This window comes from Chlamydotis macqueenii, chromosome 5, assembly GCF_036417535.1.
Source record: "Chlamydotis macqueenii isolate bChlMac1 chromosome 5, bChlMac1.mat, whole genome shotgun sequence".
In the NCBI taxonomy this organism is placed as follows: domain Eukaryota; kingdom Metazoa; phylum Chordata; class Aves; order Otidiformes; family Otididae; genus Chlamydotis; species Chlamydotis macqueenii.
The window spans coordinates 41,354,918-41,380,174 of NC_141560.1; the positions used below are offsets into that span (position 1 = coordinate 41,354,918).

At 41.4% G+C, this 25,257-nt stretch overlaps 1 protein-coding gene across 2 annotated transcripts in view; it reads left to right on the forward strand.

The window, feature by feature from the left end:
* Positions 1 to 25,257, forward strand: part of LOC104477947 (cytosolic phospholipase A2 epsilon) — a 35,464-nt gene that overhangs the window by 9,870 nt on the left and 337 nt on the right. For both annotated transcript variants that reach the window (XM_086748035.1, XM_086748036.1), the window contains 18 exons: positions 95 to 167; positions 4,744 to 4,880; positions 5,368 to 5,499; positions 6,699 to 6,739; positions 7,843 to 7,885; positions 10,077 to 10,134; positions 10,591 to 10,757; positions 10,876 to 10,962; positions 12,104 to 12,141; positions 13,822 to 13,969; positions 14,837 to 14,973; positions 15,928 to 16,150; positions 17,651 to 17,765; positions 18,863 to 19,000; positions 20,321 to 20,428; positions 21,634 to 21,825; positions 22,601 to 22,767; positions 24,091 to 24,277. In XM_086748035.1, coding sequence (XP_086604161.1) covers positions 95 to 167; positions 4,744 to 4,880; positions 5,368 to 5,499; positions 6,699 to 6,739; positions 7,843 to 7,885; positions 10,077 to 10,134; positions 10,591 to 10,757; positions 10,876 to 10,962; positions 12,104 to 12,141; positions 13,822 to 13,969; positions 14,837 to 14,973; positions 15,928 to 16,150; positions 17,651 to 17,765; positions 18,863 to 19,000; positions 20,321 to 20,428; positions 21,634 to 21,825; positions 22,601 to 22,767; positions 24,091 to 24,277 — 2,191 coding nt within the window. The remainder of the gene's footprint in view (positions 1 to 94; positions 168 to 4,743; positions 4,881 to 5,367; positions 5,500 to 6,698; positions 6,740 to 7,842; positions 7,886 to 10,076; positions 10,135 to 10,590; positions 10,758 to 10,875; positions 10,963 to 12,103; positions 12,142 to 13,821; positions 13,970 to 14,836; positions 14,974 to 15,927; positions 16,151 to 17,650; positions 17,766 to 18,862; positions 19,001 to 20,320; positions 20,429 to 21,633; positions 21,826 to 22,600; positions 22,768 to 24,090; positions 24,278 to 25,257) is intronic.

A 25,257-nucleotide genomic window follows, 5' to 3' on the forward strand; every position in this document is an offset into this window, starting at 1 on the left:
ACTGTATTATTGTTTCATAGCACTCAGTTACTTTGCACATTTGATACCTTTTCCTACTGAAGGCTTATTCATACTCTGTACCGTTCTTCTCCAGATAGAATCCTCTCCCTGCTACCTGCTGACTGTAAGGATCATCCGGATGAGGAATCTCCAGCGAGTGGACACCTGTAAGTATCTCCATTCTCAGTGGTGTCTCAGGGTACAGGCAACAAGTTTTCTTTTCTCATTGTATAGCGAACTTTTCCAAGTGCTTCTGAGATAACTCAGTGTTTATGTAAACTAATTGCTATAAACTGGTCAGTCCTTGCTGCTTGCCGCTGTTTCACTGAAAGTTATTCTTGTGCTTTCTGTTGGTTTTAAGACTTGAATGTGTTTTTGAGGATAAGTACTTTCTCCCAAAGAAAGGAGAGTTTCTGACACAGGGAGATGAAAAAGACCGCATCCTGTGTTTTCAAAAGCAAGAGGTAATTTTGCCATTGGATTGTAGCAGCCTGGGAACTGTGGCTGGCGGGAGCAAACTTTTTCATCCCTCCAATCTTGGTTCTGTCACGGATGAAATGAACAAGAAAAAACTTTCTAAAATCATTACCACCAGGCTAATGCCACTATTCATTACCCTGAAATGTCTGTCAAAAAAAAAAAAAAGGTGCTGTCTGAGAGCTGGATGCCTTGTCCCTTCTAACACTCGTGCAGCAGTCCTGCAGTTGTGCAAGCGTGTGAGTCACACGGCAGGGAAGTGGTGGGAAGTGAGTGAGCAGGAAAGGAAAATGCCACCATTTGGTTAAAGGACATGGACTACCTGCATATGCAGTGAGGAGAGGCATTTTGCATGAAGAAGGAGCTCTTCCCTGTGTCACAGCCCTGAATGAGGGATATAGTAGCCGTATCTTAGGTCATATCATTGGGTCGCCGTCTCTGCACCTGCACCTCCCCCCTGGTCCATGGCTGTAGCACACACATGTGATGATGCAATAACACTGAAAGGTTTCATCAAGGATTCATCTCCAATCTTCTGCGTGTTAGGTGGCAAGACAAAAATCACAAATGATTAGGTGGTAGAAAGATTGTGAAAGCAGAACTGAAGCAATATTTTGCATTAAATACACAGCTGACTAGTTTGCCTGCGTCTACTCATATAATTAAGGATTGTTTGATATGCTTTGTAAGTACAGTTAAGATACAAGAATGACAAATCACATCAGTAGATCAGAGTACTTTGCCAGGCGGACAGGCAACAGTCATTGATCTGCAATGATAAAACTTAAGTCATGCAGTAGTCATACAGAAATACTTTAACAACATTTTAAAATCAGTATCATTACTTCTGGGATCTCCAAATGTATTTGAATACCTATTTTTGCAGTTTCAAATTTCTTCAGAGCATTATCATCTGCATAGAATTTCCCAGATTAAAAACCAAACCAAAACAAAAGAAAATAAGAAGCACTTTATATGGAATCAAGTCAATGCTCATATAGTTCTCTGAGGGGGAGTATATTCGATAGGTCCACTGCAAAAGCCTCTGACACTTGAGGAAATGGAGTAACAAAAGAATCTGTAGAAAAGCACCCACTAGGATAACAGATCTGAAATGGCTTTTAAATCCAGAGGGACTAAAAAGGCCACAGAGTGGAAGGAAAATTATTGAGGAGGATGTGGAAGCTGGCTGTAGAAAAAGGAACAGGAGGGAGAAGGTGAATAAGGAGTCATTTTTCACTATTTTTCACAATGTGAGAATAAAGGAGCACCCAATGAAATTATCAAACATGAATTTTAAAACAAATAAAAGCAATATACAAGCAACCTATGGAACTCATTGTTATGGGAATGTATGGATGTTAAAATATATCTGTTCAAAAATAAATTATTCATGAAGCAAAAGTCTAACAAGGCTAATTAAGCATGGTATTCCCAATGCAAACTCTGGTTTGGGAGATCCCTACTCTGGCATTGCCTGAATGAAGGAGAGTGGCTCAGGTGCAGTACTGCTCTGGAGCTAGCTTGTTTCTTCTGCTCTGTAGCAAGGTGTAAAAGGGCTATTACCTGTCAGTGAAATGATTAAGAACTTATTTTTTAACATGAAAAAGCCTTACGGTTTTTCTTCTGTCTCTTCCTTGGAAAAAAACCTAAACTCTTCCAGATGAGACTTTCCTGAAATGCCCAGTCCAGGACAGACACACTTCCTGGGAACTTATAGACTGAATGCTGGCATTTGACAAGTAGTAGGCAATTAAAAGTAGTGTCTTAAGACAGAAGGAGAGCAGCCTTAAATTTAGTTCTTAAATCAACTCTATCTATAAATGAAATAAAGGCAAGCAACTTCCTTTGCAAGGAAGAAGTGCAAATAAGACACTTCGTTCCTCCTTCAGAGAGACACTGATGTGCCTAAGCAAGGCAAAAATGTGTTGCACTTGGCCTTGTTGAACTTCATGAGGTTTGCATGGGCTCACCTCTCCAGTCTGTCAAGGACCCTCTGGATGGCATCCCTTCGCTCCAGTGTGTCAGCCGCACCACATAGCTTGGTGTCATTGGCGAACTTGCTGAAGGTGCACTCAATCCCACTGTCGATGTTGCTGACAAAGATGTTAAACAGCACTGATCCAATACTGACCCCTGAGGAACACCACTCATCACTGATCTCAACTTGGACATCAAGCCGTTGACCACAACTCTTTGAGTGCGACCATCCAGCCAATTCCTTATACACCAAGTGGTCCATCTGTCAAATTCATGTGTCCCCAATTCAGAGACAAGGATGTCATGAAGGACAGTGTCAAATGCTTTGCATCATCTGTGCGCTGCAGTGTCCCTGAGTTGTTTATTAATGAGGCTCTTGATGCTGCTTATTTTTTATCTGTAACCATGGGAATGGTAAAGACTTGGGTATGTCTCCCAGACCTTAATGCAAAGTAGGCATGAGTATAGGGACAGCAGGAGACAAAGGGTATAGTATGCAACCAAAATGTCAAAAGTGAAATCACGATTCCCAGAGTCATCAGTCTGCAAAGCCTGCTGTGTTGTCTGTGTGGGTAAAACACCAGGGGTAATTTCTGGTGTTTCTACCTGTGGGCTTGAATGCAGGGCAGGAAGGCAACCCATAGCAGCCCTTTTCCTTCCCCTTGAGATTTGGTTCCTTAAGGAAAGAAAAAGAAAGGAGGAAACTCAGCTAACACAGGAAGAAAGTATAGGGAAAGAGGCTAATAGACAATAGTGGTGGGAAAGCAGAAGTGAGTTAGAGGAACGTAAGACTCCAGACAAGGACAGTTTAAACTGCTGTCAAAATAATTTTTTTTTTTTTTTTTAATCCAAGATGATGTATGGAAGGTGGAAAAGAGCAGGAGAGGGTTAGGGCCTGCTGAATATTTTCTAAACCGTATTTTTCCATCAAAGGAATATTATTGTTTTTTTTTTAACTCTGCAGGAATGTGTTGACTTGTTATCGAATTTTAAAGGAAAAACTTGGCAGAATTAAATATGTTTTCTATTTCTGCATTATAGCATTAAAAAGTAGAAGAACAGTAATTAAAGTGTCAGTTGACATATCAAAATGCATTCTGTAATTTCTCAAGCAGTTCTGAATTTCAGTTCTTCATTCTGATTGGACAGAAAAATAGCAAACTTTTTTGAATAAATACAGTTTCAACAACATAAAATGCAGCCTCCACCCAATTTGAGATAGAGCCAACAGCTGTGGGGCAATACCCAGCAAAACCTGATGGAGAAGGAAATAAAGGAAGACAAGGAAAAGCTCCTGTTGCAGCCAGGCAAGTTTTTACCTTTCCCCAGAAGCAGATGTGCAAGCTCTGTTCCCCTGATCTACCTGCAGAGTCCTTACTGGCTGCTGAAGGGTCCTCTCCATTTACTGCTATCATCACTTGTCTGTCTCAAAAGTCTCATTGAAGGAAATCCATTCTCTAAGTTAGTTACATTTGCATTACTTGATATCTGATCATTTTATTGTTAAGAACTGTGTGAGAAAGTTTCAAGATATTAAAGTTTTTTGCACAACCTGCATGAGGAAACATTGCATTCCCTTGGCACCCAGTACATCATGTGTTTGGCTGTAGCTGTTTGAGATATACTTGAATTTAGGTGCCTTCAAGAAATGATATGGAATATCTTTCACTAGCCTTCTCCCAGTGCATTTATGGGGAGAGACTCAGTCCCTCTCTTCCTGGAGGTGGCAATTAGTTAAGATCCAATGTCTAATTCAACGAGCTCCTTCTCAAGGGAGCCTCTGTTGTCTCCTACAACACAGGTAGTTCTGCAGCTGTTTTTGCAGACCCTCTCCAAGAAAATCACTGAAGGCAAGGCAGAGATAGAGACTGTTTGCAGTTGTTTTCAAAAGGTGGACCAGGCTGCCAGGCCTCGCTCATCAGAGAGAAGCTGAGGGTTCGCGTGTGTGCATGCACACATGAGCACAGGAAAACCTCTTGGTTAAGAAACTGAAGAAGGTGGCTGACCAGAAGATGAAATTCTCACCCTCTTCTTATATACCAAACATCGCTATTGTCTGTAACTCATACAAGGAACAACAGAAATCACTTCCTGTTCTAGGCCATCATACAGTCTGTACTTTTTCCCTCTCAGAAGGATATCTTGAAAAGAGTTACATTACATCTGGCATTTCTACCTTTAAATAACTCATGCTTGCTGTTGGTACCACACAGTAACCTTTCCAGTGTCATGCAGCACCGCTGACTTTGCCACATTAACAATTATTCTGTTGCTTTCCCTGCCCAGTAAGCCAAGCTGATTGCTATGTGTCGCTGTGGCTGCCGACTGCAACATGTGAAAAGTCCCGCACTAAAACTGTGAGAAACTCCAACAACCCGGTGTGGAACGAAAGCTTCTACTTCAGGATTCAGAGTCAGGTGAAGGTAAGGAGCCAAAGTTTTCTGCTTGAAGTAGCCTGAAGATTTGGTGTATGGTGGATCCTATCTACCTCTTGAACTGTGCCCAGGAGTTGTTCAAGAGATGGCGCATGGTAAGGACCTGTTCAAATTGTTTAGCAGCAAAGATGACTGAGTTCCTGTGCCTGATCAATGATATTGTTTAGGAGGGGCAGAAACTGAGCTCGGTGTTGAAGTTTTAGGGAAACTAGAGACTTGTATGAATCAGTGCAAGATGGATACAGAATTTGGGAGTTCACTAAGCTGTTGTGTAGGTATAGCCAATGTATTACACATGTTAGCAATTAAACTGAACTAGGGAACAATTCAATTTACAGTATGTTTTTCCCAAGGTGGATGATACTTAGTTTTTCCACTTTTCTTCTCAAGCACATCCCCAATGCTCCCCCTTCTCTAGAGCTAATAATGTCCAGACTGTAGAAACAGTAAAAAACTCTTCTCCTTCTTTCTCCAGAACGTGCTGGAGCTCACAGTGTATGATGAGGATGTTGTTACTCCGGATGACCACCTCCTCTGTGCGCTCTTTGATACCGCCAAACTTCCAATTGAAAGAACAGTGCTCCTGTATTTTAAGCCCAGCCCGAAGGTGAGAGCAAAAAAATAAAGTAACTAAGAAACCAGTGGAGAGTTATAAAACACTTTCAAAATCTTGGAGTGAGCTTTCTGGATCCACCATGAATTACTTATCCCAGTAACAGGGACGTGAATTGCCATTCAAAATATAAGCACAAAAAAATGTGGTTAAAAATCTGGATTCAAGAGCCTGAGCCCCTCCTCCCAGTATTTTTATAAATTCATAAAGAACATATGACTGAAATGGTGCAGTGGGCAGGAGAAGAATCTGATTATGAGCTATCTCTGAGCAACACCAAGACTGCACAGCTGTTGTAGGGTGAATAATCTGTAATTTTTTTTCCCATATAATCAGTAGTCACTACCCCCAGCCCCTTTGATTGCCCAAAGGCAAAGCTGAAGTTGCCCCTGTGTATATCCCTGCACTGTCTTCTTCAGTGACATCCCAGGTAGGGCTGAGCCTGCTGACCCTGCTGACTTGTCTCTCAGAATTAGTATGGTTTTGGAGCTCTGAATGACTGATGTACTCTGTTTCTCAGTTTCCCATCTATAAAACGGGACAAAGAGTCTTGATTTCCTTTGAAATCTATGGATGAGATCAGTGAAATATCTCACATGCAACTTCCATGGGCAAATTGTTTCTGGTACCCAAACTAGGTCACTCAGAACTAGCTCATGCGTATCAACAATGCCTTACATAGGGTTGCATAACTGTAACTCTGAATCACTGAATAATATCAGTCTCTGTTTATGATGCTAAAGTGATGGGTGGAAAGTATCTTTAACTTCTAAGCTAATAGCATGGACAGTAAATCACAGCAGGACAGTGACAGCAATAGTTAAGAGAAAAAAGGTAGAATTCAGAAGACAAAGCAAGTTACAAATTGTCTTTCTGGAGAAACTTCACACTAAAAGATAAAAGCATAGGTTGTTTTGATGGTACCTTGAAGAAAGAAGGTGCTGAAGAAGGAATCGTTAAGTTATCTGGTTTGAAATGTTGTTTCAGACCTTCCAGTCTGAAATATTTATCACAGGCTGTGCATTGCAACCAATTATTTCAATTTTACACACAGAATCACAGAATAGTCTGGGTTGAAAGGGATATTTAAAGCTCATCTAGTCCAAGCCCCATGCAAGGAGCAGGGCTGGTATTTATACAAGGGAGAAAGCATCATGTAGTTACTGCATTTAATTTCTTGTTCTTGCTTTCAGGCCAAGGAGGAGCTAGAGGTTGAATTCAAATTGGAGATTGCGTAAGTGATATGCAGGTTATTTTAAAAATGCAAAAATAATTAAATGCTGAAACAAAGACATAACATTAGAAGTCACTTTGTACTGTTCTGTAAAAAAGTGCCAGATTTCTCCTACATCATGACTTCAGCCTCAGACACCCAGCTAATCCCTCCAGTCATCTTGTTCTGTAGTTTAGTTGCTTTCAGAGACAGACATCCCAGCATTCTCTCTTCTATCCACAATGTTGGATTTGTCTACCTGGGGACATTTGAGAAGACTTTCTGAGTGTGTGTGCGTGCATATCTATCAATATTTCCATGCCTGTTTCAGCTTATGCATTGGACAGATTCCTAATACTGGACCATTCTGGTTAGGTTTCCAGTGTGTCTCTGACTCCTTCGATTTTCCCTTGCAGCACTGTTTTGGTCCTAGTAATTCTATTTTCTTTCTGCCCAACACAATGACAATGGGTTGGAAACTCTAGTGGAGGGCTTTTCCTCCAGCATGGTCAGCCTGTGGTCCATATGAATCAGTATTTTTGTCTCTGTATTGCCACAAGGTAAGTAAGGCATGGCAGAAATAAAGCGGCCAGCCTGTCAGCCCTCGAACTAGTGGGTAGCTATGACAGAATTCAAGTCACTCCACATCATCTCCTCATTTTACCTGAAATATCTGGAAAGCCTTTTTTTTTTTTTTTCCCATGTAATTGGTACCTGTTGCCCTGTGTCCATTTGTATTTTCATACCAGCAAATATATAGAACTAGGCTTCCCAACGGGGATATGCTGGCATATTAGCGTGTTACTGCTGAAATACATGTGCTTTACATGTTACAGTGAGGAGGAGAATTTGACTGCCTAACTGCAGATTCCATTTCAGATGATCACGAGATTGTACTACAAAAAAGCCGGGATACACATCACTCAGGTTTGGTACAGAGGCAAGTCCCCTCAGAGTAGTGCTCCATCCAAGCAAGCAAGCATGGAAAGATGTTTGTTACATACCTGCAGTGGTGCCTCTGGCCATCGTTCTTCTAAATTGGCAGAAAGGGAAACACCCTGTGCAAGGATGAGTGGGCATTTGTTTGATCTAAAAAATCCATGTTTTTTCTTTTTGTTTCCCAGTTCTGGTCCTCATGAATCCATCGCTACCAATGGAGTCCTGGTGGTATGTGTCTTTTTCCCGAGAAATTTTCTATAAGCATTTCCTTAACATAAAAGGGAAGGGAGGTTGGGGTTTAGAGAAGCCAGTAGGCCAATTCTTTCTCTTTCTTCCCTCTTTGCTATTTAGAGACTTTGATAATGGGATATTTTATTGCCTTGTTCATTGGTTATATGACATTATTTCCCATTTGTCCTATATTTCACCACACCACACACACACACACACACACACAGAGTTTTCCTCTGGTACCAGTACTCCTACAAAAAATCATAGAATCATAGAATGGTTAGGGTTGGAAGGAACCTTCAAAGGTCATCTAGTCCAACCCCCCTGCAAGGAGCAGGGACATACCCAACTAGGTCAGGTTGCTCAGAGCCTCATCCAGCTTGGCCTTGAACGTTTCCAGGGATGGGGCTTCCACCACCTCTCTGGGCAACCTGTTCCAGTGTTCTATAACTCGCATTGTAAAAAATTTTTTCCTAATTTCCAATCTAAATCTACTCTCCACTATTTTAAAACCATTACTCCTTGTCCTATTGCAACAGGCCCTACTGAACAGCCTCTCCCCATCTTTCTTATAGGCCCCCTTGAGGTACTGGAAGACCGCTATCAGGTCTCCCCGGAGCCTTCTCTTCTCCAGGCTGAACAGCCCCAACTCTCTCAGCCTGTCCTCATAAGAGAGGTGCTCCAGCCTTTTTATCATCTTCGTGGCCCTCCTCTGGACCTTCTCCAACTGATCCATGTCCTTCTTGTGTTGGGGGCTCCAGAACTGGACACAGTACTCCAGGTGGGGTCTCACCAGGGCAGAGTAGAGGGGGAGAATCACCTCCCTCAACCTGCTGGCCACGCTCCTCTTGATGCAGCCCAGGATGCAGTTGGCCTTCTGGTCTGCAAGGGTGCATTGCCGGCTCATGTTGAGCTTCTTGTCGACCAGCACTCCCAAGTTCTTCTCCTCAGGGCTGCCCTCAATCCATTCTCTACCCAGCCTGTATTTGTGCCTGGGATTGCCAGGGCCCAGGTGCAGGACCTTGCACTTGGCCTGGTTGAACTTCATGAGGTTGGCACGGGCCCACCTCTCCAGCCTGTCAAGGTCCCTCTGGATGGCATCCCTCCCTTCCAGTGTGTCAACGGCACCACACAACTTGGTGTCATCAGCGAACTTGCTGAGGGTGCACTCTATCCCAGTGTCCATGTCACCGACAAAGATGTTGAACAGGGCTGGGCCCAACACGGACCCCTGAGGGACACCACTCGTGACCGGTCTCCACATGGACATTGAGCCGTTAACCACTGCTCTCTGAGTGCGGCCATCCAGCCAACTCCTTATCCACCGAGTGGTCCGTCCATCAAACCCATGTCTCTCTAGTTTAGAGAGAAGGATGTCGTGTGGGACAGTGTCAAAAGCTTTGCACAAGTCCAGGTAGATGATGTCTGTTGCTCGTCCCTTGTCCACCGATGCCGTAACCCCGTCATAGAAGGCCACCAAATTGGTCAAGCACGATCTACCCTTGGTGAAGCCATGTTGGCTGTCACCAACCACCTCCTTGTTCTCCATGTGCCTTAGCATGGTTTCCAGGAGAATCTGCTCCATGACCTTGCCAGGCACAGAGGTGAGGCTGACCGGCCTGTTCTGCTGCCTATCAAAGCATAGTGGTAAAAATACCGTGAAGCCACTTGCTGATAAACTACCCATCCCTTTCCTCCCCTGGGAGATGAGCCATGCCTGCTGGGTAAGCTCAGCACTAAGTACTGATCTATCGTAATTACCTTATGTGAAAGAAGTGAATGTCATGAAAAATAAACCAACCAAAAACGTTAATAGCAATGCTTCTTCAGAAAACCCTTTCTACTACTGACTTTTGATCTCTCAGCAACATATGTTTCATTTATGTTTTTCCCCGTTTACCTTTTTTATCTATGCTACTATCCTGAAAATACTCCTGATTTTCTTCTTCTGTGTCTTCTTCTTACTGTGCCCAATCGTATGTCATTGTCACTGAAGGATGCTCTACAACTCCCTCCAATGCTTTTCCTTTTTCTTGGTCAGTGGCTACTGGCCAAAAGCCCAAAAATGCCAGGGAATTAGGCACTTCAGGCAACTAGAGGTCCAAAATCTGAGTGATTCACAGTTCCCCATAATGAGGTTGGGATGTGATGACCTTTCTCACAGATTCCTGTTCTCTGTCTTTTACAGTGTCGTGAACTTTGTTGTTTGGAAGTTGAAGTGGCAGAGAAGATGCAGCAGAAATCAAGTAATGTTATTGCTTTATTATCTTTTTACCAATAATTGCATGCTTACTGATGAGAAGACACACCTTTCATATAATGTATTAGTGGAATAAATAGTATTTACAGTATTCTGTGCAGTTAACACCAGGTAAATACATTAGTTTGTTAAAGACTTTAATGACTGCATCTTGTACTCCCTTAGGTATATGTAAATAAGGTCTATTAGACCAATGTTGAAGTTGAAATCCCAGTTCTATATAACAGTGAGAACATTCAGAGTCCCCTTTCTATGAAAATAGCATTCTCTTTGCACCTTTTCCTTCACTGCCAGTGCTCCCTTCAGAGTGCTTTCCACTAGACAAAGATGTGGTCTGAACTCTACAGCTCTGCTACCTGCACCACACTTTTACGCGAGCCAGCACAACTTTCCAATTAAATAACAGCGATATTTCTCATGACCTTTGTTTTGCTTTTTTCAGAGAAAGAGCTTTCTCTCACTGTGAAGGGCTCCTTTGAGGGGACGCAGGATATCACACTGGGCCCCGATGGAGTGGCCAGCCCTTCGGGTCCCACCAAGTTCCACTATATCAAATATGCAGATCCAACACTGGATGTCATGTTGCCAAAGAAGAGGCGTTACCATCCAGTATGTTGGAATTGGTCTTCATGATGAACTGACCATGACTTCCTCTCTAGAATGTGGGAGGAGGGGGAGAGGGTATACCCATTACTGGTTTTGTGCTAAAGTATTTTTTTTTTCCCAGTGGACCTGTAAGTACAGTACAGAAACAGGCTCCCCAGTGCTGATGCTGAATTCACTGCCCATGGGAAAAAAAACAACCATTGCAGAGGTGAGCATCACTTCCAGCTGTTAGGAATAAAAGGACACTCAGGTAGAAACCATTCCCCATAATGTTGTCCCAAATGGATGCTAAGAGGGTCAGAAATGTTATGATTTTTTTTCTCAGACCTTAAAAAAACAGGAGCTTTGTTTCTCCAGCTGTTTTCTCTGCAGAAGCAGGTTGTCCCTCCGTTAGTCTCCATTATGTGCTAGTAGTGGATACAGAGATCAATCAGGATGTCAGAAAATATGATGATTCCTTTAGTACATCTCTCTCTGTTTACCCGAAGACTCACTGACCCCTGCTTTGCTTAGAGGGTTTAGCAAACTGGAAGTTGCTCCTTGGACACAAGCTAGGAAAAAGTCAATAAACCTGCCCTTAGTAAACCATATGCTTCAAAGGACAATATGTGAAAATATATTGAAAACATTAGACATAGCAATCGATTTTAAAGAATGCAATGAGATTATTGCTTGAAATAGATGTATGTACTGTGTAATCTTGAATGATATTAATAGAAGAAAAGGATTCTTACTGTAAAAATATGTGTTTCTGCTAAAACACTAACAAATGTTCAGATTATTAAGGACAATCTTGTCCAAATATTAATTGTTATGTTGTGAAGAAGTAGGAGAACATCAGATTTCAGGGACATTAAAACATCATCTCAGAACAGAGAACTTTGTCAGTTAATACGAAGGTTCCAATAATGATTTTAAGACAGGATGAAGTCTTGGGAGGAGCAAATGCAGGCTTGCAGTCTCTTCACTGTGAGACTGTGGCCAGGATGTCAAAGATCTTTTGTGTACTAGAGCATAAAGAACGGGAAATGTACAAAAAAAGATATTTCAGGATGCTGTAGAAAGCTTGCGAACAACACAGGAAATGGAACCTACTACACGAGTCTCAGGAACCTCCTATACCAATATTGTTAATGACTTCTACCTCCTGGAAGCATTTGGGTTGGGATGTTCCAGTAAGGATAAGTAAATGCGTTTGGAAATATAAGCCGAGATCTCAGATATTTGACTTCGCAATTGCCAGACCTTGCTGGGGTCTAAATCAAGCTCTGGCCCCAAGACAGAAAGGGAAAAAAAAGAAATTTTAAAATGAAAATTAAAAAATCACAGTACATATTCTTGTTTTCCAGGAGAAAAGATTTGACTTGAATGTGAGAGCACAAAGCTGGTAAGAGATCTTCTTCTATTCCTAAAGACTTGGGTTTTTGATTTTGATATTGTTTTAGCCACATGGAAATGACACAAGCAGGCATTCTCAGTCTGAAAATTAGAACATACATTTAATAAAACACAAAATACATGCACAGTATATTATACACAATTAGCCGTAGGAAGATTTGGCTTTAATCAATAAATGTTGATAAATATGTATTTATTTTAGCATTATCCCTTCCCTTCAGACCACAGAATGTGATTTTTGATCAATGTCAGTCACTGAAATTCACAAAAAGAACAAAGATGATGAAAAAACCAAAATGGACAGGAGTAAACATTAAACTTGATAGAAATTACAAACAGATTTTTTTTTCTTAACTATCAATATTCAGTAGCGACAAACCTTGTATTCTATTAAGTCCAGTTATACTGTATATTGAGTAGAAACTAGGTAGACAATGTGGCTAGTGATCTGACATCTATAGACACGCTCATTAATACTTATCAGTAAACATGAAGATATGTTGTGTTATCTGTAACCACATGTAACACACAGAACTGGGTAAGCTGATCTTTTTGTCTGTGTGTGCCTGACTAGGAAATAAAAGGGAAAAATAATCTAATTTTGAATTCAAACAGAATTTTCTATCATTCACTTCAGAAAGGCAAGTGATCAATGACAACAGGAAAGCCAGTATTATTCCAGAACAGGAAAAAATGCTTCCCATTTATTTATATTACATTCAGAGAACTTTAAAAGCAGTTTATTTATGGAAAAATGGAAACTGGCTTTTGCAGCTCCACCCAATTCAGTTCCCCTTGCGTGTCTTCATTTCCAAGTACAGTTGTAATCATTTGGCTGATTTTATCCAAATCTGATGGTGGAGGAATCTCATAAATAAGTTTAACTACTAGTTTCAATGAAATTACAGACTCAGTAGAAGAGAGTAATTCTCTTACAGAAATAAAAAGCAAAACCCTGCCATTTTACAATGCCTGGCCAGTGCGTCCACAGGTAGCTCTGGCCTGAAGACACCATGCCAGGTCTCTTGCCCACTGATGTCTTGTAGGCGCCAGGGAAGGAGGAGACAAGAGGGAGGTTAGTGAGCGAAGTGCACAAATGCCCAGGGAAATAAGCTGCAACAGTGGAGTTTTAAGGAATGACTGAATTTCAAAATTGGTGCCTGGCAGGCGGGTGGATGGGTTTTCTCCCCAGTGACGCTTACCACTAGAGGGGGATGCGTTCCCACTCGAGTTGCTCAAAATGGGCTGTTCCCTTCACATTGGAAATGTGAACATTTGAAAATTTGATTTTATTTTAGATTTTGAATGAGGAAATTTCCGGTGAAGTGGGAATCAATAGACTCACTTTTGAACATTTGCACAGATTTTTCTAAACTTGTAATTCTTTTAGTTTTTTACTATTCATTTAAATATTTTCTTTCATTTGTAAATATTGTACATTGTTTCTTCATCAATTACTAATAATGGGATATAATGCCACTAAGTAGTTAAGCTTACTAATTGAAATAAGTGTTCTTACTTTTAAAAATAATTAGAATATTCTCTCTTGTTCCTGTCACATTGCATCACCCTGCCTGAAGGGAAGGGTGCTGTGGGTTATCTTTGATCGAAGTCCTAAGATTGATATGGGTGTGTCAATATGTAAAATATATGCCTGTTTTTATTTTAGTAATTGTTCTTGCCACCAAGACCTGGACATGCGCTTTGGCTTTAACTTATGTTCAGAGGAGATGGCTTTCCTGGGGAAAAGGAAGAGATATGTAGCAAGTGCCCTGAAAAATGTTTTTCATCTACAACAGGATCTGCAGGACTTTGAAGTATGTGTGTTTCTGGGGGTGGATCTTAGCTTTCGAGTGCCTTCGTATATTCTTCTAGATGAGTGGTCAGCAAAATGGGCCACAGGTATCTGTTGTGCAAGTACCAGCTAATGCATGTGTCTTAAGTACATTTGCTTCTGCTGCCAAGTTTTGTTATTGCAAGAAACACTAGTTGCAGTACTTGCATCCTTCATGACTTTCAATTTGGAATTTGTCAGATTTGAGGTGTGTTCATCCCTGCCATCCTATGCTATAACTGGCTTAGTTCAAAAATACTGTGTGTATGTTAAAACATTACATAGCAAAGATTTATTCCCTTGTTAAAATTTCATAATTTTGTGAGAATTTAGGATGAAAATCTCTGAGTGCTAGTTACTATATCTTCCCTTTCTTGTAGTTCTGAAATTTGTTAAAATAAATGTAATTTATGTAAAAGTAACTTAATGATACTGAAGAATAACAACATTGATGAGGGAGCTTAACAACACTGGCTGTGAGCTGAATGTATTTCTTCATAGAGTTGGCATGTGAATTTTCAAACAGTAGTAGTGAAATAACAAGAGTGGCAAAGATGTGGGAAATGTAAAGAAAGTACGTTGTTGCCTCCACAGAACGATGACGACTTGTTCATCTGTGCCCCCATTTGCCCTAGAGATAGACAAGAATCCAGGTTTGGGCTAATCTCTGAATCCAATCTTCATCGAAAGGGAAGCAGCAGTAGCAATCATTGCTTGGTTTCAGAGCCTTTCCTTCCGGAATGAAACTGGGCTCTGAGATTAGGACTTGGCCTGTGTGTGGTGGCCAGACCTCGTGGCACTCCAGGGCACCGTGCTGAGTGCTGACATCCCATCCTCCTCTGCCCAACAGGTCCCTGTTGTGGCTATCATCACGACAGGCGGAGGACTGAAGTCGATGACAGGACTATATGGCAGTCTCATGGGACTCAAGAAATTAAATCTCCTGGACTGTGTAACATACATCAGTGGGCTGTCCGGCACCACGTGGTAAGCCAGCTCGTGCAGGAGGCTTGGCCAGGCCTTTAGAGGGTGACGCTGCTGCAGGGAGCAGCTTCTGAAAGAAAACAAGATCAGAAGATTTTCTTCAAACATCATAGAAACAAGCTGCTTCTCAGCTACAGACCATTAAACATTAGCTTGATCTGATTTTTATTAGCAGTTCTTTACTGTGCTTTAAAACTCCACAATTACAGCAGATATGTATATAACATTTACACTTGTGAAAATGGTTTCTAAGTAATTAGTTACTGTGGATGTATGACTGCCCGTAGCATCACACCTCTTCTTCTCTCCACTGATGTCCCAGTTGTTGTTCCCAGTAATTTCTGAGACTGGCTCTGCCTTCAAACTGGTCATGCAGAGAAAACTGCAGGACAGTACACACTCCTGCAACCTGTCAGTTTGGGAAAGAACTGAATTCCCCCAGGGCAGTGTTATTCCCTGCTCACATGACCTAGAACTACCCAACATCTGACGGTCTCACATTCGGAATTTTGGTAAAATAGAGGATGGTATTAAAATAAAGCATAGTGATACCATAAGGTTAACACTAAGTGATATAAGGCCAAGAAACAGCAGCTAGCTTGAACTATATGATGGCTCTAGAAAACAAGCAACGAAAATTTATAATATTCTACATAATTTGTGCTTCAGAAATGTACCTATGTTCACACTTAGCAATTTTATCCCTTAAGCTGCTGCCAGTTCTGTTTTTAAAAAAAAAGTCAGGAACATTAAAAAACCCCCATCATCCTTCAGGGCCATCTTTAAAATAGTCATAGAAAATCTTACATGTTCATTCTGCTGGATGGAGCAGCAAAACTAGAGCAGGTATGCACAGAAGTGGATCCCTAAATGTAAATCTCTGTCCGGAAAGGCAGAACATTTCAAATTTTCTTTTTGCTGCTTTTCGTTTTTACTGTTTGTATTATCTTTCTCCAGGACCATGGCCAACTTATACAGAGATGCTTACTGGTCACAGAAGGACCTGGACTCGCATATTGGTGAAGCCCAGAAACAAGCAACCAAATGCAAGATGGGCTGTTTCTCTATGGATCGCATGAAGTACTACAACAAGCAGCTTTGTCAGCGGAAAGAAGAGGGATATAGGACTTCATTTATAGATCTTTGGGGGCTCATGATTGAGTACTTACTAAATGATGGGGTATGAAGTATATTCCATTTCTTAGAGAACCACATATTTTTCTTTTAGTGCATGAAAAGGAAACTAGCCCATTAATTCAGAAAACGTACCTCAAAACAGAGTGGAGATCGCCATGTCAGTAAACTCTCAGGTTTTTTAGTTTCTTCAACAGCCTTCCTAGGGAGAAATGCATCTTAGATGTTAATAAGTTAGGTTGTGGATGCAACCATTTGAACTCTGGATTGGAAACAATTCCATGGAGTCTGCCTAACATGCAGATTACGCATGCAAAAAGAGTTCAAGATGCAAAGCAGAGTATTCTCAACAGTGTGAAAACTATCCAAAGCAAGCATGAAACAGCTAAAGTGCTTGGTGATTTGCATCCACTGGCAGGTGAATTGATCTCCAGGTACACAAGAGGCAAACACATGTTTTACTTTTGCTGGCAAGGACTGCTCAGACAGTAGCTGGTTTAAGTGATATTAGTTTTTGCAAGCAATAACAAATTTGTTTTGCTATTATTTGAAGTTGTTTCTACCCTTACAGTACAGCAGTCCACTCCGTCTTCTCTCCAGCTGGACCAGAGTTCAAGGATAGGTGCTTTGGCATTTGGAAAGTGGGAAGAAATGAGTGATTGAGGATTGAACAGAAGTCTTCTCCAGTGGGGACAGAAATGCTGTAGTCATTCAGCCATTCATTTGCTTCCATTTATTTATTTATTTATGATTATAGATAGCATTATATATATGTAAACAAAAAAAAAGAAATACATATAGAGACAAACACTACGCACTAACCAAAGATGTAAGCTGAATAGCTACCTCTTTTTTAATCTCAGCTAGATGAGATCCCCCTCCATATCTAGCCAAGCATCTTTCACTTTGAGCAATGCTGACTATTGCTGTGTAACCATTAACCTCTCCCTAACCTGCCAGAACTGGCTGCTCTTAAGTTTTTCAACAGTTCATGAGATTTTATGTTTCTTACAAACCTCTTAAATGACAATATACTTTTCCAGAAAAGTAGTTAGGTGAGATGCAAATAATTTTCTGCCAAATTACAGTCATAGAATCATAGAATGGTTTAAGGGATCTTAAAGATCACCTGGTTCCAAGCCCCCTGCCATGGGCAGGGACACCTTCTACTAGACCAGGTCGAGTAAAGCTGCATCTAACCTGGCCTTGAACACTTCCAGGGATGAGGCATCCCTGTGCAAGGCTGGACTGTGATAGCTGTTGTGCACTAAGAAAGGAAACTCAATACCCACTTGCTCAAGGGCTTCCTTCAGCCCCAGGAAAGCAAGGACTGCTTGCTACACTCCTCATCCTAAGGGGGAGCTTGCCCCTTCTCCTACTTGCCATACGTACTTTATAGTATGTATAGAGATGCAGAAGTAGTTTTCCCTCTCCTCATTTCTTTGTGAACCTATGCACAAAGTAAAGATGGACCTTGGGAGACTGGTTGAGTTCACCCTGCATTGTTTCCATCTCTTCTTACATAACTGTGTCTCTTCAAAACCAGAAAGACTCCCACAAACTTTCAGAGCAGCGAGAAGCCCTGTGCGATGGCCAGAACCCACTGCCTATCTATGTGTCTGTGTGTGTCCGGGACAACTACAGCACCAATGATTTCAAAGGTAAGGACGATGTTTCAGATCCTGTGGAGCTAAAACTGGCAATTGAATTCTTGCTTTTTGCTCTGGTTTGTTAGTTGCTTTTTGGAGAAATAACCATCACTTCCATGCTTTACAATTTTAATCCAAGAGCTTTTTGAGATCTGCATTTCACTGTCTAGACATACACAATCAAAATCCTGCCAGAAATCTTGCTATTTTTGAAATATTTTCTGATCCACCTAGAATAAGGAGTGTTGGAATTGCCTAAGAATTAGATATTGGTTTCTAGCTGTGCCCAGTTCAATATGTTTCAATATGAAGAAAGATCATATAGTTATGATAAAGATTGGGTAAGCATCCACTCTATTCCCAATGGAATCTTTTGCTTTGCTCATTGTTTTGGTTATTTTTTTTCCATGGGGAGAAGAAGGTGGAGGAGGAGAAGAGGCAGAGAAGAAATTCAGATCAAATTTTTATAATTGAGGTGAAAAATGAACCACTTCCTAATGAAAAAGAAATTATGGTCCATGACTTTTACGTCCCAGTCTTTGCTCACACTGCTGTTATATCAGACAACTGCACTTCACTTAGAGAGGACATCGGAGAAAGTCAAGGACTATTTCTGTCTTCCTTAGTACCACAATAAAGAGTATAATTGGCTTCTTAAAAAACACCCATTTCTGAAGAGCTGAGTACCTGTCTTTATACATAACCAAATTATTCAAGGGAAGTTAAATTAACTGTATTGATAACACTGGAAGTACTTTCACCTAGATGTGGTGTATGCAAGGGCAAAGTGAAACCTTGTGTACGCTGGAGGACCCTGGACTGGTGTGGGCACATTGAGTCTGTAAGAGCTGGAGCCTTGCCGTGCTCCTGGCATGCGCCTTGTGCCATGGGTAGCATCACCATGAGCAGTGTCCCTGCTCCTGACTCCCCATTGCTGGTGCCTGAGCTCCGCTGCCTGTCTCTGCAGGTGGTCACTTATAAACAAGGCCTTGCAAAGGCAGCGTAGCAAACAGCAGTCAGGCTGGTTTATACCCTGGACGCCCCTCTCTCCGCACCTGGCTGAGAGTCTGGGAGCCTTCTAAGTGTGTCTGCTTGTGGCTGTATTGCAGAGTGGGTGGAGTTCACCCCCTACGAGGTGGGACTGCTGAAGTATGGTGCCTTCATTCGCACAGAGTATTTCGGAAGTGAGTTCTTCATGGGACGCTTGTTAAAAAAGCTCCCCGAATCCCGGATCTGCTACCTTCAAGGTGATGTATTGCGTTCTCCTGGCACAGAGGCACTTCAGAGCAGTGCAGCACTCTTAACCAGAGGGTGGATATTTCTGGTCCTACATACTGAATGTGCTACGATATTGCTTGCCAGGAAATGGGTGTGTGTGTCAGTTTGTAGTAGTAGTAAAAAATCCCACATCTTTTTTTTCAGTTTCTTGTCACTGTCTCAGTATGCACAAACTTTTCAACATTGTCTCTTATAGATGGAATAGCTAGAGCTCCTTAATTCTTTTGTTGTAAGGAATGTTTCCCACTTTGGTTATTCTTCCAATTCCTCTCTGAGCACACTCCAATCTATGAAAATTTTGACACTGCAGGAAACCTACAGCTGTGCTTGCACTGTGAGGTCTAACTTCAGCCCCATGTAGAGAATCCCATGTACTAAAGATGCAGGCTGCCCAGGATGAAAAATGAGGCCAGAAGCAAAGGGTCTCTGAACCTCTCTGGTCATTCCCTGACTTGTACTGATGGGTTGTATGTAAAAGTAGTAATATCCCTTTACCAAGGAGTCAGAATCACAGGCAGGTGAACACAGAGCTGTGCGAATTCAGTTTCTGTCTTCTCTTCTTACACTTGTGCTGCTTAGAAGCTCCTTGGCTTCAGTAAACATGCTGTGATATAAAATAGTGCATAATCCTAAGGAATATCTTTAAAATACTACCTCTTAGACTGGTCCTTTTTACCTGGCCCACTACTGGGAAATTAATTTTCTACACACTGTCTATGCTATATTGGTTTCTGTGTCCCACTGAAAATCAGGAAGTTCCTTTGTGGTAGACTAATGAGGATATGTATTTAAATTTACAATGACAGATGAAGTGGTGGCATTGTGTTTGGTCAAGAAAGCCACCAGTGCCCCTGTGGGGAGGCAGAGAAGGTCAATCCCAGACAGAGAAAAGAGCGCACAGTGGAGGAGGAGCCCACTGTATCTGTGAGCCTTTGCATGCTGTGGTGGGAGACTTCCTTTAACAAACCAAATGGCTGAACAAACAGTTCACCTCTTTGGGTTATCTGAGCTCTTATTTTGCTTCTCAAGTGAGCGTTAGTTTTCTCCTTTACTTCTCCCCCATTCTCTCTCTTTACCGTGCGGCAGAGCTATGCAGTAGGTTAGGTGCAGAGCTGATGGCAGTGTGACCTGAGCTGACACCATAGAAAATTGGGAGGAATTTAACAGCCCAGAAGTTTAGAAGTATTTGAATTAAGCCCATTCAAAAATTAATCCAAGAGATAGAAAAATAAGGAAAAAGGCACTTTCTTGTTAAAATGTCTGCTTGTGTTCACTAATTCCTTTTACAGGTATGTGGAGCAGTATATTTTCTGTGAACCTATTACAAATATGGGGACTGTCCCACAGTTCAGAGGACTTCTGGAAGAGATGGACACAAGACAGAATAGAAGATGTTGGTGAGAAATTATGAAGCTTTTCATTTATGGTCACTTAGTCTTCTGGGTGCTTTTTGGCATCATCCTGTCAATTACACTGAAGCCAGCATCACAGGATACTTGTAAGAGATAGCAACTTCCCCTCCCACCATAAAGACTAAGAGGAAGAGGGTAATCAGGGAAATACTGCTGTAATTACTAGACTTACTAAAACCCTACTGATTAAAAGGCTCTGTCCTTAAGAGGAAGCTTTAGAGGGGTCACACATTTCTCAGGAAGTGTTTTGGCATTACCCATTCTCATTCTGCCATAAGGAACCAAGAACTAGTGGCAGAGAATAAAGTTATTTTTACTGCCGGTGCAGGGGAGAAACCTGAATATCAATTGGCTAATCAATATTTCCTGGGTTTTTATTTTATTACTCCGTACTGTAATTACTGCATTAGATTCATCCTGGCACAAAGATAAATGAGCCCCAGAGGGTATTTTCTGAAGCAATACAGAAACCACAGTTTTATTACTAAATAATTTAATATGATAGTAATTGTAATTACAGACATCCTGAAAATAAAGAAATAAATCTGTGCAATCATGGAAACCACCAAATCTCTCCGGCTGCACTGTCAGCCACTTGGTCCGGCAAAGCAGGTTGTGATTTCAAGAAGCCACACCTTGTGCCATTTCTACTTTTCACCCACATATGCTGCCATGTAGCCACCCTGAAAACTACCTGTAGTTTCTAAATATGAATGTATGCCCTAGGTTTTCCTGGGATGCTCTCTTTCTACTGATTAAGCAGATGCTCATGTAGCCGTGGGTGATTACCAGGTAGAAGCTGTCACTGTTGCAATAGACCCCAAGGTGCCCTGTTGTTGCTCATCTGACTAGGTGGGAGCATATGCTCCAGCCCCATTTACTCTATGCTTACCTCTGTTTCATGGTATCTTCCTGTGAGGATATGTAATTTTCTTTCTGATAGGACATTCTTTGAATTGCTTAGTTCCTTTAAGGTGTTCCTTTTCCAGGACTAAAGACTGCTTCTGATGAACAGTCTTTAGGGCAAAGCTTAAGACTATCAGCAGAGCTTAGTCCAGCGGCACTTCTCTCCTTCTGGTTTTGTGTGTTTACTGAATCATGCCAGAACAACCCCTGAGATCTCCTACACACCAGGACAACCAGAACTGAACATTAACAGCCAGTTCACCCTTTTTTCTCCTCTCCTCTAGATGAAGACCCAGTGTTGCCTACAAGACCCCATGAGCTGAGGACTCGCATGTACACTCCTCCCGGCCCCCTGTCCAGTGCCCTTCGGGGAGCGTTGACTGACCGATTCTCCGTCGCCCAGCACCACAATTTCCTGAAGGGCTACCAGCTGCATAGCAACTATCTGGAGAATGAGCATTTCTGTCAATGGAAAGGTAATGGGGACTAAAACTTAACAGATATCATTTTCAGGTGGTTTTGGAGTGGAGAGTTTAGGAAAGAACTCTGTCAAGCTTGGCAGGGGAAAAAAAAATCTCCTGAAAGAATGTTTCTTTTCTGAACAGAGAGGTGAGACTAAGACTTCGGTATTGCCAGATATTTAAGACTGTTTTTAAGTATAAGCATGGGTTTATGTGCTTTAGTCTGTGATCCAGACTGAAAGGGTAGGCTTGCAGCTGACAGAACCAGATTTAAAGTAGCAGAGTGAACATGGAAGAAAGCTTAATTTGTCAAGACTGTGCCTCTAACTTCAGATGCAACTGGAATATCCCAGAAAATATGACCTACAAGGGAAACCTGGAAAGGAATGGAGCTTTGTAGTCCAAAGAAGAGGGGACTGAGGGGGAGGCATAAATCCAAATGTAAAAAGGGATGGGAATATTTTGTTCTCCAAATCAATGATGGATAAAAGATGAAACAATGATTGAAATGAAGCAAGGCAGATTTAGGTTAAGTATTAGAAATAGCTTACTGGCACTAATGAGTATGACAACTTAATGGAATATATTGCTCGGGATCTCAACACAGAAGATTTTTCAGAGCGGGAACTTAGATGTCATTTTGCAGTCCCTCCATGCCTATTCGACAGTCTGGTAGTGTAGCAATTAAATTAAATCAAGCCTCTAGGATGGTCAGTTCCACCTTGCATTTCTTTTTCCAGTCAAAATACCCACAGATCATTTCTTATTCCAATAAATATTTTCCTTTTAGACACTGTGTTAGACTCACGTCCCAACCAGCTGATGCAAAATGCTGATCATCTGGGCATGATAGATGCTGGATTTTTCATCAACACCAGCAGTGCACCACTTTTAAGGCCACAGAGGGAAGTGGACGTCATCATATATTTAAGTTATACTACTGGATCACATACATCGGTGAGGAGGTTCTTGCTACCATGTATTGTCTCTCCTTTTGCTTGTAAATGTCTAGCCTGCAGCGCCTAGAACTGCTAGTTATTCCAGCTGTTCAGTTTTTGATGACTACATTCCCCCACGTTTTTCACTGCAGTGATTAATATTGTTCCTATTTCTTCCTGCAACTTCTGGAATCTCTGTTGCTGGTTTATGAACACATTGAATTATTCAATAGGACATCAGCACGGTCTCTTCCAGAATAATGGGAAGAGCCTCTTCTGCTTTATGCTGAATCAAGCAGGTTTTCAGACCCTGCACAGGGACATGCATTACGTTGAGGAAGCAATTTCTCCTGACTTAAGCTAGAATGTAAAAGGGATTAAGTGGATAGTCAGGGGCAGATCATTTCTGGACTGACAAATAAGGTACTACTAGGAAAATTCAATGACAAGCGTCTTCCTACAGAAATTCTGGTTTCACTGAGATAAAGCTAATTAGCTCTCTATAAGGCCTTGCAGAAAAGAAGTTTGGGTCTTTACATCTCAGAAACTGAGGTTAATTAGAAACTTGTTATCAAGCATCTTGGCCTGCTTAAGTGAAATTATCTTTTGTGAATGAAAACATCTGTGCTGCTGTTAATAAGCCATACGATGCAAGAGACATACATGTAATGAAGTTTCATTTTAGCCTCATACATTTTCTAGATCAGTTTTGTGAAGAAAGACTGCTGCAATTTTAAGCACTTTAGTAGAAACTGTTTCCTATTTGATAGTGTCCACTGTTAGACAGTGCAGAGTAAACAACACAATAAAGAGTAGCACATGATATTGTATTAAACATTTCAGGAAAAAAAGCCTGGTGCTTCAGGCTTTCTCAGTAAAATATCAATCTCAATTAACCTTGTGCCGTAATGCGTGCACAGACAGAGACATAATTGCACATTCAAACTTAACTTTCTTATTTTCTGGCTTCCAAGCACCTCATAAGATATCTTGAACATTTTCTTGCTGTGTTTTTTTCTTTTTCTAATTAATTCTATACAATATATTAAACATAAGCTCTTTCATTTACTAAATCTACATGCTTTACCCTAAACTTCTGCAAATTGCTTCCGTTTTATAAAAAGCAGTGTCCTGGGTGAATTCTCTAACTCTGAAATTGTGTTTACAGCTTGTGATTAGCATTCTGGTTCCTATATGTGCTAATTATGTGTAGAGTAACCCTTGATAAGAAAGAACCCACCCTATGGATCTGAGTCACTAAACCTTAATACTAGATAATAATTTGGGGGCTTTAAGACAACCAAGTTGAATTCCAATGCTGACCATTTCTGTGATATTCCAGTCTTTAGATAAGGCGTACAAATACTACTCAGAGCAGAAAATCCCATTCCCCAAAATTTCTTTGACTGATGAAGATAAGAAAAATCTGAAGGAGTGCTACCTCTTCCAAGATTCAGATTTGCCAGGATGTCCAATTGTGATTTTTCTTCCTCTTGTGAATGATACCTTCCGAGAGTACAAAGCACCTGGTAAGTTACAAGTAGTGGCAAAGCATTAATCAAAATACACCACTACCTACTTGCCTGACTCTGATGGAGCTTTTTTCTCTGCTACCGGCAATCTTCGCTGGCTGGGTTAATGGGGGAGCACTTCAGCTAATTAAACCTGTTTTCCCCACCCCTGCCAAAGATAGTGTGTTCAGTCATGTCTTCTGAATGGTGTTTACCTTCATCTCTCTCCCATTTGTAAAATAAAGTGTTGCTAGCTAATTGTAGTTTTTTTTTTTCCTGGGAAAAGTAGCTCACACAGATTATTTTCCCCTATATATATTGTCTGTTGTCCAGGGTTTTCATTCTACACTTGAGGAAGCGTAGTATTATGCATGAATGGTAGGGGAGCAAGAACTTGGCTTTTAGGCTGAACTCCTGCAATATCAAAATCAGTGTGTCTCCTTTTGGTACAGCATCAGCCCAGGGGGTGTTTTGTTCACCGTGCTGTGGTTGGAGGCTGTAATTCTTTTTCTGCCATGGACAACTGCTTCATATTCCTTTCCTTTACTGCCTGTTACTAGGATGTATTTGCATCCTTGGTAGCAGGGACGTAAAGTCCACAGTTCTACTTTTGCAGAATTTGGGAGACATGAGCAATGCAAAGATAGGGTGATCCTGATGGCAGCCCCCCCCGGGACTGCAATTGGGACTGCGGGAACTAAGTTGCCATATATTTCTATCACTCCTTTCTCACGCAAATGCTATTCTGTTAGTAGCAACTCCTCTCCCTCAGCCTGGGTTCGTGGAGGTTCCAACTGCTCAGACGAGACCTGCAGTGTGTCAGCTATGCTTATTAGAGGGCACTTTCAGGCCAATATCCTTGACTAATCCATGATTTTAATGAGATAATTGTTCATGAGGAAGCTGTAGAAGACATGCTGTCCCTCACTTCTCCCTTCTGCCCTCATCACTTCAAACATGGTGTTCTCTTAACTAGGAGCGGCGATACACGACCTGTA